General features: G+C 28.2%; 3 protein-coding genes across 3 annotated transcripts; 2 read left to right on the top strand and 1 right to left on the bottom strand.

The window, feature by feature from the left end:
* Positions 1 to 303: 303 nt before the first annotated feature.
* Grip91 (gamma-tubulin complex component 3) lies at positions 304 to 5,013 on the top strand. Its single transcript, XM_018517513.1, has 11 exons — positions 304 to 589; positions 1,297 to 1,463; positions 1,583 to 1,712; positions 1,771 to 2,188; positions 2,375 to 2,877; positions 3,072 to 3,264; positions 3,511 to 3,715; positions 3,796 to 4,017; positions 4,148 to 4,279; positions 4,347 to 4,598; positions 4,820 to 5,013. The coding sequence occupies exons 1-11, from the start codon at positions 511 to 513 to the stop codon at positions 4,994 to 4,996; spliced, it is 2,478 nt and encodes an 825-aa protein (XP_018373015.1). The 5' UTR covers positions 304 to 510; the 3' UTR covers positions 4,997 to 5,013.
* A 6-nt stretch (positions 5,014 to 5,019) lies between these two features.
* On the top strand, positions 5,020 to 5,927 carry LOC108767616 (uncharacterized). Its single transcript, XM_018517587.1, has 2 exons — positions 5,020 to 5,101; positions 5,191 to 5,927. The coding sequence occupies exons 1-2, from the start codon at positions 5,031 to 5,033 to the stop codon at positions 5,873 to 5,875; spliced, it is 756 nt and encodes a 251-aa protein (XP_018373089.1). The 5' UTR covers positions 5,020 to 5,030; the 3' UTR covers positions 5,876 to 5,927.
* A 1,617-nt stretch (positions 5,928 to 7,544) lies between these two features.
* Positions 7,545 to 9,648, bottom strand: LOC108767255 (zinc finger protein 239). The gene is made up of 5 exons (XM_018517008.1): positions 9,642 to 9,648; positions 9,245 to 9,412; positions 8,502 to 8,671; positions 8,118 to 8,280; positions 7,545 to 7,789 (listed from the first exon to the last, which is right to left on the bottom strand). The coding sequence occupies exons 1-5, from the start codon at positions 9,646 to 9,648 to the stop codon at positions 7,545 to 7,547; spliced, it is 753 nt and encodes a 250-aa protein (XP_018372510.1).
* Positions 9,649 to 13,566: the final 3,918 nt, after the last annotated feature.

Raw genomic sequence — 13,566 nt, 5'->3', positions numbered from 1 at the left:
GGAACAAACTATGAATGCAGGCCTAAGACTCGCTTCGACCGTAAAAAGTTTTTCTCACTTTTACTGTGTTTGAAATATTTTACAATTATTGAACTATTGCACTTTTCCACATAACAATAACGACCCATTTTATCTTTTAATTCTTAATTTCACAATATTAATATTGCAACACGAATGACAGACACTTTGACTATCGGTTGTTTGAATTACGTGACGTAATTCATGATCGATATTTTAGTTCTTGGGTAAGGAGCATGGTGGCACTGTTTCTATGTTCATTACTAATTTTGCTGCTAGCCGATCGAGACGTATGACTCATGTGTTGTATAGTGTTGTATAGTGTATACACAACATACATCGCATACATGCATTTTGCCGCTCAATTAAATTGCGGAACAATTGGTCTAAAGACAATGTTAAACACTTAGACGGTGTCGTGAAGAATAAATATTGTATCTATATATAATACAATATCAAGCAAGATTATAGGAAACATCACGTAATACAAACATGAATCCCACAGAAGCTGAAACTATCGCTGATCTGGTTCAGAATATGATTATTTCTCTATGTGGCGAACAAAAACCAGGTTAGTTTTGAATAAAGTTACATCCTTGCTGGAATATTAACTGATAGAAAATATCAACTGTATATATTATTCAATTACTCCAATTAATAGCTACACAATTCATTTTAAACAATGTAATTAAGAGTTATTAATGTCTCATATTTCAGTAATAAAATATTGCTTAATTAACAAAGAGACATTTTTCAAAATATCGTATTATTTTGAGAATATAGTAAGGTAAATTAAAAATTTTAGAGCAGGAATCCTGATGGGTCTTCTTGATGAAATTTGATTAATTTGTATTATTTATGTGTTCTAATAAGTCAAGTCTATTCGAAAAAGTCATTTACATGTAATTTAACAAAGAATGTTGGATATAAAGTATCTTAAGAATTAATTAGCTTCAGCAAGGTGGCATGCTTCATAATTTTTAATCTCTTTTTAAATCTCTGTACATTAAATTGTACATTAAGGTATAAATAATGATAAGCTTTTCAAATAGATTTGGATTCTAGCATATATGTGGCTTAATAAATTATAGTTGTCATATTTTTCAGATTTTTTACAACATTTTAGTATATATATTATATTTAATAAACATAAGTTGTGGTATATAAATTTATAAATATGCAATATGTATTGTAAATTAAAAATCTGTAACATAATACATATATATATATATATATATATATATATACACAAGCTAAAACATTTTTTATATCTTGTAGAATCAATCAGAAGATTTATGCGTTTTTCCCTTGGCTTGCTGTCATCTACTCAAGGTATAGAAACACTGAGAGAGGATGAAGTAACCGTAGCAACATATTTAAAGAGTAAATTATCACCACGAGACACAGTGCAGTTTGATAAACTGCATAATGATTTAAAAGATGGGGTACAAGACAATTTTACATTTCTTTCTAAGCATTTTGTTTCGATTATATTTATTTTATTTATATTTATTCACAACCTACAAATGTATAAATTCTTGCATCAATCTTGTTCTTTCATTAGCCACTGAAAAATCGTACAAGCATTCTAATATTTCTACTGAACATGGGCCAGTCGGGTGAACAAATAAAGGACAGGATCTTTTCATTTCCAGATATGAAATCGGAATTAAGCCCAATCGCATCAACTAGTGGTAAGATTAACACAATCAACATTTATCAAAGAATTATCTAATTATTTTTTATATTTAGGACAATTGTCACAAACGTCATGTTCTCCAGCACAAGTTGTATCATTAAATACTACAGAGACAAGTTCAAAAGGATTATTAATACATCCCAATAAGATATTCAACGAGGAGTCCATTTCAGAAGATGCATTAGTTCAAGACTTGATATATTCTTTTCAAAGTGTTGAAGGAAAAATTTTAAAGTTAGACTCCAGCTACGGATTTCAGATAGACCCTATAGCAAAAATTAATAGATCACAAAAACAAGCTGTTTTAAGACTGAGTGAACTGGGATATTTACATAGTGTAGTGCGAAAAGGATTGGAGAGAATGTCTGTAACTGGTGCAGGCAGAGTCACTGATAGCTTTGTTGCTGCATTACATAAAGAATTGTCGGAATATTACAGATTTATAGCTATAATGCAAGAAGAAGTTAATAGGTAAGAATTAGATACATACGGTGATAGTATATAGTATCTCAAAGACATGAGATTATACTATACACAAAGTTATATCATTTTATAAATCCAATAATGATATTTTTTTTGTTTGGAATATATGTACTTGGAAAAAATATCTGTAGTATTATTTATAATAAAGTGATATAAGCGTAATGATTATAATAGGTCTCAACATCAAATGGTTACATATGGAGTTACATTATCTCACTTACATCTTTGGGCATGCGATCCTTTGGAAACTCTGAAGTGGTTAGCGAGTATAGTAAGAGCTTGCCAAGGTCAAAAAGGTGGTGCATTAGCATCGACTGTTTATGAATTCAGCTATCATGGAGATGTCATTGTGAAAAATTTAGTCAAAAGAGTTTTGGAAAGTGTTTGCAATCCTTTGTACAATATGTTAATGAGATGGATCGCTGATGGAGAGTTAGATGACCCGTATAAAGAGTTTTTTATTCAAGCGTGCAATGATGTTAGTGGAGATAGAATGTGGCATGAAAAATATCAAGTGAGAAATTCAATGGTGCCATCTTTCCTTAGTAAAGCACAAGCAAAGAAGATTCTGGGAACAGGAAAAAGTATTAATTTCTTACGTGAAGTTTGTAAAGACTTTTCACCGTGGCAAGATAGACATGCAGATGTGTTCAGAAATACTGATGAGGAATATAATGGTTAGTAATAATAATCATGCCAATTATTGACAACTATTGCTACAAGATCTTAATAGTGTCTTTCTTGATAATATTTGTGTCTGAAAATATTTGCAATTTATAAAAATTTTGGTTAATGTCAAATGGATTATTTACAGCTTTGTCTAACTTTTGGAAGGATATTTAATATTTTCATATTGTTGTTTTTCTTCTAGTTGAAGTCTTTTTCGATATGGATCCAGATGGTCGTTTGCAAACTATGATGGATGCAGCGTATAAAGAAACTTCAACAAGAGTTGTTGAAATATTGACAAAACAATATCATCTTATGGATCATTTGCAAGGGATTAAGGGATATCTTTTGCTTGGTCAAGGCCATTTTATTCAACATCTTATGCACTTATTAGAGTAAGAATATCTCTTGTATAATATATATTTTAATATATATATATATATATATATATATAAAATTAATATATTAATATATATTAATATAGATTTTAAAATATATTATTAATATATATATGTATTAATTATATTATATTAATGATACATGCAAGAAAGAAATGATATATATTTCTGTGCTTTAATATATATATATATATATATATATATATATATTTCAAATTAAAAAATTTCAATTATATATTTCAGACCTGAATTAGCTAAACCAGCAAGTTCTTTATATCCTCATAATATATCATCTATACTTGAAATTGCAATAAGGGCAACTAGTACAAAGTTAGATGATTTAGATGTGCAAAAACGTTTAGACGTCAGATTATTAGCACCTTCAGAAAGTGAAACAGGATGGGATGTTTTTATTTTAGATTATAATGTTGATGGACCTATAGGAACGGTAAAATATTGTTATAACGTATTAATTGTAATATTTAATCTATACATTAAATACTTGAGGAATCATAATCAACTTGTTAGATTTTGGAGCCATGTAGACAAACATATCAAACGGTCTTTTTTGCCTTGTGGAAAGCAAAGAGAATGGAGTCAATTTTATCTGCTATTTGGAAACAACAGACAACATCAGCAAAAATGTTTAGAAAAATGCCAGAAGTATTGCCTATCCAGAATCACATTCATCTAATTACTAGTAGCATGGTTCATTTAGTTCATCAAATGCAATATTATTTTTTATTTGAGGTAATTTGACATGTTACGTTAAGCTATTGTTAATCTTAGATTATTAATCTATTATTAATTTAATAGTGGGTAATTTTATGGTGAAATTTGTTGTATAATGCATATTAACAAATGAAAAATTTAATTGAAGGTAATCGAATGTTCTTGGGATACATTTGCAAAGCAACTTCTTCAGGCATCATCTCTTGATGATATAATTGTAGCTCATAGTCATTTTGTTGATTCTGTAAGACATGGTACATTGTTGGATGAAAAATCGCAAGTAAGTATTAGGTGATATTTATATATACATACGAACGCATATTTTTGTACTATTCTTGGTGTTACAGGAACTTATGGATCACTTACGCTCAGTTTACAGTCCAATACTAGACCTTCAGAATCTTGAGGAAACTTTCCTTGCACGTGCTACTCAGGAATATGAGACACGATTAAATAATGATAATTTAGGGCGTGAGCAAACAAAAAAATGGGGTCGTACAAATAAAAAAGATCAAGAAATTGAAGAAAGAGAGAAGGCATTCTCAAAATACCTAAATACACTTTCAATACAATTGAGACTGCTTTCGAGAACATATCAGGTAATAATGAAGTGAAATATTATTTTCTGGTTTCATATTTATCATCATTACTACTATTTTCTTATCTACATGATTCTTTACGTTATAAAGTAATAATTTACATATTGCTCCTAATGTTTAAAATGAGATATAAAAAACAATTGCTTTCTTTTAATGTATCTATTTTTGTCTTCGAAAGAGAAAACAAAATTTGTTTTTAAAGATATATATATTTTTTTCAGGATCGTGTGAAAAAGTTTTTATTAATGCTTGCTTCCGCTGAAGATGTGTCGTTGCAATTACTTAGTGTACGATTAGATTTTAATGAATATTACAAGAGTAAAGATAGCCGACTAGTTGTGCCATTAACGTATCAACATCGCAGACAAAGTGATCAAACATTTTTTGGATGCAAGTGACAATTGGAGGTAGAAAATCTATTAGAAACCTTCAATGATTCAAGTCACCTTTCAAATGAATGCTGTATCTCAACTGAGCAAAATTCATCTGACATTAATAATAAGGTTACAAGCACATTTCATTTTTCCATTAATCGTCCTTCTTCATTTTCTTCTTTATATCGACATCATGATACCACCAATTTTTTTTATAGACCACACTCATCCAAAATGATAACAGATGTCAATGATTCTGTCGTTTTGCACAAAAAAAGTTATAGAACAAATTTGAGAAACGCTGAATTAAGTAAACGTACATTTAGAATATTTTTGGAAAAACAGATATTGTCACATGTGGAGATAGAGATTCAGAAAAATATCCAAGAACCTCAAACACCATTAACACCTAATTTTAATTTTGATGAAAACGATCTTACTTTGAGCAAGATACGAATAACGCTTTCTCCGTTTCAAACAATCGTACCCGAAGAGAAATCATTTATAAAAAATAATTCAACCCTATCAAACTTTGAAACTAAAATGTGTTCCAGTAATAGAGCTGTAAAAATAACTAATGCAATCGTAAATCGTGACATTGATTCTGAAATTAATATATACGAGAATCCTGTTCGAAAGAAATCAAAAATTTCTACTGCACTTGTGTCTAATCAAAATACCTCAAGCCCTAAAATGAATATAACAGTTGATAAGCAATCCAACTGTGCGTTGATGTATGTTAATAGTCCAGAATGGTTTCAAGATAACGAGACTGTATCAGTTCATGGTTCTTTACTAAGTGAAACTATTTCGGACGTTAGCACGTACAATTCAGATTTAAGAAGAAATACTAATCATAAACGATGTCGTTGGAAACGCATACTTTTTTGTTGTGTTAATTGAGTTTGTTATTTACATCAACTGTACATTAACAATCAAAAAATATATATTTGAGAAAGAGAAATCTATTTCTGTAAAATTTGTTTTTTAATATTTTTATTTCTTTATAAAATTATATGTGTAATTCAAATATATGCGTCCGCAACTCACATACTGAATTAATAATTTTTTAATACTCACTAATATTAATGTTAGTTGTATCGATAAATGTTGATTTATGAAATACATTGTCTTTATCTTGTACTACTTATGCACTTTGCTGCATTTCTACAAAATTTTAATATTTAAGATTTTGTGATTATTAGAAAATAATATCCAAAATATAATCCATAAGCAACCTGTAGTCTGTACTTAATTGAAAGAAAATTAAAACTTATATTTTTTACTATAAAATATTGCTTGGATAGTATATATAAAGTAGTAGTATCTTTCTATCGTACAACAACGTAGATAATAGTATTTTATTTTTCTGTTACAATATATTCATTTGTCATAATGAAAATTAGTTACAATACTTTTATTACCTGCGAAAATTTTAATATTTTTTTACTTTTATTAAAGATATTACATATTGATATACATTTTAGTTTTGTAGACTTACTAGTTATGAGACATAATAGTACACATTCTCATTCTAAGTTGTACACATAAGACAATACATTTGTATTATCTATAATTATATGCTATATTTAATAAGCTTTATTCATACTTAATTTCTTGCCATATTAGAAAATTAATGCACTTCAAAAAATATAAGCTATTTTTACATTATTGATATGTGTTACTATTGTATATTTAATATTTGTAATAAATCCAGTAATCACCTTTTTCTTTTATTTACAATGTTGAGCAATAAAAAATGTAAGTTGTTATTTTAAATCATTAAATAGACCAAAGTGTAATAAATTAAGTGAAAAATCCTATTGTGTTTTCTATTATTGCTTTATATATAATTTAATAACATTTATATATAATATAATATTTTCTATTATTGCTTTATATATAATTTAATAACATTTATATATAATATATTTTCAAGTAAAATATGTATAATACAGTATTAATAAAATCCGTGTAAGTATTGCATTTGATAAAAAAAAATAATTATCAATTTTATAAATTTTACCTACATGAAGTAATTTACATGATTCGAGACTTATATTCTCATAAATTAATGTCTAATCCCTACCAACAATAACAAATACCGTTTTTTTCTTTGTAAAATCTAATACATAGAAAGATTTAACTGAAAGTTGAATGCGTATATTAACTTTTTCATCTAGTACTTTCGATTTCACAAATGATTGATATGCTCTTAATTTATCAATTTATAGTTTATTGCATTATCTTCGATCATTTTTTTTTATTTGCACTATGTATTATATTGTTTTTCAACATTTAAATAAAAATTAAAAATACACAGGTACAGATATTTGAGCAGAGGGAAGAGAGGTAAAAACTTGAAAGGCAAAGTCTAGAAATATTACTTTTACTCATATATATTGTGCATTATTATATTATACATTTCTTTTAGACAATGAATAAACATATCATATATATGTATATATGTGCATGTATATGTATATATATTTTTTCTGTTAATTACTACTTTTAAAGAAGTTAATAAAATTTAGTTTATTAATTGCTAATTATTGAAAATATAGATAATAAATTAATTTGAGAATTGTAATGGCATCCAAGAAAGAGAAGGCCATGGATACATTGTTGGTAATTGTATGTAATTGTTATTGAAACCTTCAAACTTGATAATCTCTATACTCGAAATACTATTCTGTGTACCCGTATAATCGGCTGCATTATTATTTGACACATTCAAATGCTGTAAACGCTCATGAATTCGTAAATCATTGATGACGGGAGATTTCTGATTGTAGATACCGTAGTAAGAACGATCACCTATAAGAATTTTGCATATATACTTATATTATAATTCGTTATATATTCACGATTAAAAAATTATTCATTATTTGTGAAGAAAATTCATATCATAGATTATAAATCATTATGTCACACACAAAAATTTTTATTAAGGGATTATAAATTATCTTTAAAATTATTTTAAAAAATAAGAAATTTTTTAACATAATTTTAGAGATTTTTTTTTAATTTTTACTATTTTTTATTTATATCGTTCTCACAATATAAATAATTGCTTGATATAAAGGTTAGTACAATAAAATAAAATAAATTTTATATTGCCTGATTGTTGAAGTATTATTATTACCATGTGATTTCATATGATGATGCAATGCGCCGAATTTGCAAAATCCCCTATTACAGATGGAACAACGTAGAGGCCAATTACCGGTATGAGAATATCCATGAGCTCTTAAATCACCGGGAGTTGGAAAGGATCGTCCACATTCATCACACTTGTGTGGTTTCTCCTGAATTTCAAATTATATATATATATATGTGTGTGTATATATGTATATATGTATATATGACAGTTATCATACAAATCTGATAATTAAAATGCCTTTACTCTAGGAAAAAATTATTTTACAATGATTAATTTGTTCTCTCGATTTATTCTACCTATATCAAGTTGGTCATTTTTAAATCGCATTAGTAATACATAATACTCCAAGAAATTCAGAAAAAATACCTTATAATGCGTCATGCGATGGTAATATAAATTCGATGATGCTGTAAAACGCTTTCCACACATTGGACATTCATGAGGACGTTCACCAGTATGAATCCTAACGTGTGTATTTAACGAACTGCTTGTACTGAACATTTTACCACATATTGCACATCCATGTGGTTTTTCGCCTGAGAATAGTTTTTTAAATGTTAACTACATGTAAGAATATGAAAGCAAAAGCTACTTTTCAAATAAATTTTTGTATTTATTATCAAACTCTTAGTATATACTATTATTTATAACTTCATAAACGCTTGTAATTTTTTTGTATCTCACGAAAAGTTAAATATCTGGATGAAAAAAATTAAAAAAGTATTATTTTTAATTTCATGTAATTTAAAAAGAAAATATCGTGGAGACAAGACTAAACACAGAATTAAAGTTCTATCTTTCCTCTTTAAAACGCATTTTTGAAAAAAAACTTCTCTACGTTTCTTTTTCACACCGAGATGTTTAACTTTTCATGAGATACGAAAAAATTGTAAGCGTTCCCGAATTTATAAATGGTGTAGTATATACATGTGTTTGTGTATATAGTATGTCTGGAAATAAGTGTTCACACAGCAGAAATTCCAAAAAATCAACGAATTCAACTTTTCTTTAAGCTTCTATACAGTCCTCTCTCAATATATACGCAGTAGATTAGAATCTATTATATATCTTAGATCTTGGAGAAAGGATTAAAAGAATCTCTAATTTACCTGTATGCGTTCGCAGGTGTCTTTTTAAAAGAGAAGGTCTGTCAAAACTTTTACCGCAAGTTTGACAGGGAAGACGTCGTTGAAATTTAAAAGTATTAGTAACGTTAGTTTTCCATGCAGTCCCATGTCTGCTCAAGTCCAAGGGTGCATTCTGCGTTACGTTCCATACTATTGTATTAACATATTTATTCAATTAGATGGTAATCGTATCTAATATAAATCTACTTTTAATTAGTTAATAAGACAAGAAATATTTTCATACAAAAAATACGTAGCTTTCAAAAACAGAAATATTTTAAGGTGTACCTGTTAATTTATTATCCACTTCAACATACTTTTACTATCGTAATTCAATCTCTATTAATAAATTTGTATCTCAATTATGTTGTACACTTACCGAACATTACGATAATTTGCTGTTATCGATAACTTGTCAATTTTCAATACACAATTTAATTTGAATGAAGAATTGAATTTAGGACAAATAAATAAGTTTGTCGTATCAAATTACACGGTTCTTCACACGCGTAGCATATTACTACTTCGGACCAGATTAAACGCGTGATTAAAGGTAAGAAACGATGCAACCGCAAACGACTCTTCGGCGCATGTCAAAGGCGGCGTTTTCATAAAGGGCGGAGTTTGATCGCCGTAAAATGCTTTACAATTGCTTGTGTAATATATCTCAGAATTTCTGTAAAACATTATTCTTGTTATAAATTGCAATAAATTAATAGAAGAATGTTACATTAAATTAAAGAGAATATAATCCATATGCTTGTGGCCATATCATTTACATAAAAAATTTCTTTTAAAGATATGAAAATTCTTTTTATCTCTAAAAAGATTTGACATTAACGTCGACTGTATAAAACTGGCGCAAAATCTTAAGATAATATACGTACATCAAAACTGTTCGAGTTTTTTAAATATATATAATTAAACATCCTTTAATTAATTTTTTAATAATTCAGTATGATTTTCAATTTATGAGATAATATCGTTACATTATGCTACTGTTACCGTCTGGTACCTAATCATTACCTACGACAAGAGGACACAATATAAGTTTCACAAATAGTGTAGTAAGAAAAGGACACGACGAAAAGGTTAGACTTGTTTAATAATTTCTCTTATAAAAAATTATACGTTCATTCCATGATAAAAATTATAGAATATCCAAATATTAGATCAGATCACACTTAGAATATCTTTTTATGTAACTTCTCTCTCTCCTCTCTCTTCGGAAACTTTATAAAGATATATAGAATATATCTATGATATAAAATCATTTGATTTTACATCTCTCTGTAATAAACCATATAAAATTCTCAATGAGAGAAAAAAATGACTATTCTATAATTTTATCCATCGTAATTATATTTCGTTAATGGCATAAATGGTATATGCGTAAATGGCGATTTAAATCTAAAATGCCATAAATCTTAGTCAGCTGACTTGCAAAAAGAGGTGCTTCCATAACCGATCTTCTAATACGCATTTGACGAAAATATTCCTCGTTAAGTTTATGTTTATAACATTGCGCGTTTTTCAAAGTCCATTTGTTTATAGATTTATACCACCGTACAAAAATACGTTACGTATATATCATTAGATCGTGAGACAGACTATTGTATGGATAAAGCTTATGAATCAGGTACAGCTGATAGTGCTTTGTCACCGTACTCATTATTATCTATGGCATTCGCCTACGGAAGCATTGGCACGAAAGAGGAGGTGAGATAATTCGTCGTGTGGCATCGGGCCATCGGACGTCCTGCCGTGCGAAACCCTCATTTGTCAACGGGGAGGATATTAAAGCTATTGAATGTCTCGCAGGATCTTTACAAATCGGTTCTTCATCGACCATAGACAACAATGTGTATATTTTTGCTGTGTAGTGGTGTAGTATTATCGAAAGTGATCGATTTTTCCGTAAACTGCCGCTAAACGTTCTCGAGTCTTTTTTCAGCTTAGATATTCGGATAACGTATTCTCAAAACAGTTAAACCTGTTGACAGGCCAATTAATATAAATTCCAAATTCTTCTCGAATTAATAATTCTCTAAATATAATGTTATAAGATTTTTCTTCAAGAAAACAGGATATCCTGTCATTCTTATAAGATATATGTGTTCCATCTAATTTATTTTATCGGAGAATATTTTCTCGCGATATAACGTCGATTTCGTAGTATGACACTCCATTTACAAAAAGAAATAAGTCTTTTTTTTTTGTAAATAAAACGCTTGCTTTTTGAAATGTATTGTTTACATTAAAAAAATTTATTTGTGTATCACGATTACCAACATATCGCAAATATATTTCAGATAATAAAGAACAAAATCCATATTTATTTTCATTTTTGTATATATGAAATAATTCTCATTAAGGTTATATTTATATTTAATAATACAGTTTTATAATGTAAATAAAAATTTTCTCATGTTATCTTAGTTGTTTTTTAAAAACACGCAATTTTATTGAAATATTTTTTGATCCAAGTATAAATCGTCGTCAAACTTTTCGTATTACTTTCAAAGAAAAATTAGTAATTTTTTCATAATTTGTATATTTGTGTTACATCCCGATAAAATTCTCTCTTTCGTTATTATAAATATATGATTCATACCTTATTTTTATTTTATCTCTAGGTTAATATTTCGTCATCGTCTTCATACTTTGTCCCTATTTTATCTTTATTTCGAAACCGAAAATTCCGTTTCTCTTTTAGGGGGGTATATTTTTTTTTTATTTAAACATTCAAACCAACAGATAGATCACGTATATGTACCTTTATGCGTCACACAGATTATCTACTCTAAAGAATGTCTAAGAATATTCCACGATGTTTTTCAAAGAAGCATTTCTATTAAATAATAAATAAAAGCGTAGATTAACAGTATATTAGTGATAATGTATGTTACAGTTGTGTTTAATAATTAAGCAATTAATAACAAAATAGAAATCTTCCTGAATGCGAGGACGAATATCTTTTTCTTCCTTTTTTCTTTTTTCTTCCAATAAAATTAAACTAATTTTAGATATATAATTCAGAATGTAATAGATTCGCCTCGCATAAGGATGTTTTAGTTAAGGAAAACCGAATTTTTATTATAAATAAAAACTCTCAACTATTACCTATTAAGATTAAACCTGTAGAGTGGGGAGTAGGGCTTACGCGGAGCCGTGCTACCTTATCTTAAGGAACCAAGCGCGAGTACAGGTTCTACCAAATTTTGAGGAGTGTTGATTGGTCTTGAAAAGACACTCCCATATTCATTTCCAAAATATAAAAGGAACTGCCAAAAGCAGTCGAAAGTCAGTCATTCTTTTATCCAAGTCAGTCATTCTTTTATCCAAGACAGTTATTCTTCAATTCAATTCAGTTCAAGACAGTCAATTCTTTTATTCAGTTTAGTTCAGTTCGAGGCAGTTATTCTTTTATTCAAGTTAATATTTTATTCATTCTTACATACAGTTTTCCCGTATTCATAGCCCCTATTCAGGCTTATATTTAAGACTTACTTAAATTTATCTTCAGATGCTCTACAAATTATTTTATTGGCTACAGGGCATCTAAAGATAAACTTAAGGAAGCCTTAAACACAAATACGGGCATTGACTATGAATACGGGCATAAGAATCTTTCTTTATTGTAACTGAGTAACTCATACTGTTAGATATTGGTGCGTGTAGTGCCAGGAATTCCACAGTCGACGCATCCGAGGTAAGATCCCTTGTTGTTGAAATAATTGTATTCAAGTTGTCTTGTACAACCGTCTTTATTTTAAAATTGAATTACAAGGCCAACAGTGTTTAAAGTTTCGCGTCCGGTGACTGTCTGTTTGTTTGTTTACCTTTCGATACGTCAATTTACATCCTTCTTAACCGAATAATTCCGAATATAACGATGACAAACCGCGCGAGTCAACAGATAAACAGAATTTCATACTTATATGATTCAATATCCTTGTTAAATGTTAGATAATTTAAGTCTTAATTATTATATTTAGATATTAACTCTTTGATAATTACGAGACACATACGCATAATACTTAATAAAATTTTATATATTTATGTGTTATATCATAATTTATAAAATCATGCTAGTATTAATTGTTACTTTTGTTAAAGGAACAATAGGATACGAGATAGAGCAGATAGATTTGTTTTACGTTCCCTTTTCATAATCACGTTTGAAAATGTCTCACTAAACTCCTTATATGTTTTTATGCGTTTATTTTTAAGTAAATTTATTTTTAATTTATTTTTAAAAATAAATTAAGAAGATTTAAAAGGATTGTTGTGGCAGTAGATAA

This window comes from Trachymyrmex cornetzi, unplaced genomic scaffold (assembly GCF_001594075.2).
Source record: "Trachymyrmex cornetzi isolate Tcor2-1 unplaced genomic scaffold, Tcor1.1 scaffold121, whole genome shotgun sequence".
NCBI classification, from domain to species: domain Eukaryota; kingdom Metazoa; phylum Arthropoda; class Insecta; order Hymenoptera; family Formicidae; genus Trachymyrmex; species Trachymyrmex cornetzi.
The sequence above is the reverse complement of the archived record's forward strand: the minus strand, read 5'-3'. Positions and strand labels throughout refer to the sequence as shown.

Bases quoted from the DNA above. Each gene is read 5' to 3' on its own strand.
- Grip91 (XM_018517513.1), top strand. From the start codon at position 511: ATGAATCCCACAGAAGCTGAAACTATCGCTGATCTGGTTCAGAATATG. The intron at 1,713-1,770 runs GTAAGATTAACA...TTTTATATTTAG, and splicing joins CCCAATCGCATCAACTAGTG to GACAATTGTCACAAACGTCA. The intron at 4,018-4,147 runs GTAATTTGACAT...ATTTAATTGAAG, and splicing joins AATATTATTTTTTATTTGAG to GTAATCGAATGTTCTTGGGA.
- LOC108767616 (XM_018517587.1), top strand. From the start codon at position 5,031: ATGATTCAAGTCACCTTTCAAATGAATGCTGTATCTCAACTGAGCAAA. The intron at 5,102-5,190 runs GTTACAAGCACA...TTTTTTTTATAG, and splicing joins CATCTGACATTAATAATAAG to ACCACACTCATCCAAAATGA.
- LOC108767255 (XM_018517008.1), bottom strand. The intron at 8,672-9,244 runs GTAAATTAGAGA...AACTATTCTCAG, and splicing joins ACACCTGCGAACGCATACAG to GCGAAAAACCACATGGATGT. The intron at 8,281-8,501 runs GTATTTTTTCTG...TTTGAAATTCAG, and splicing joins ATCGCATGACGCATTATAAG to GAGAAACCACACAAGTGTGA.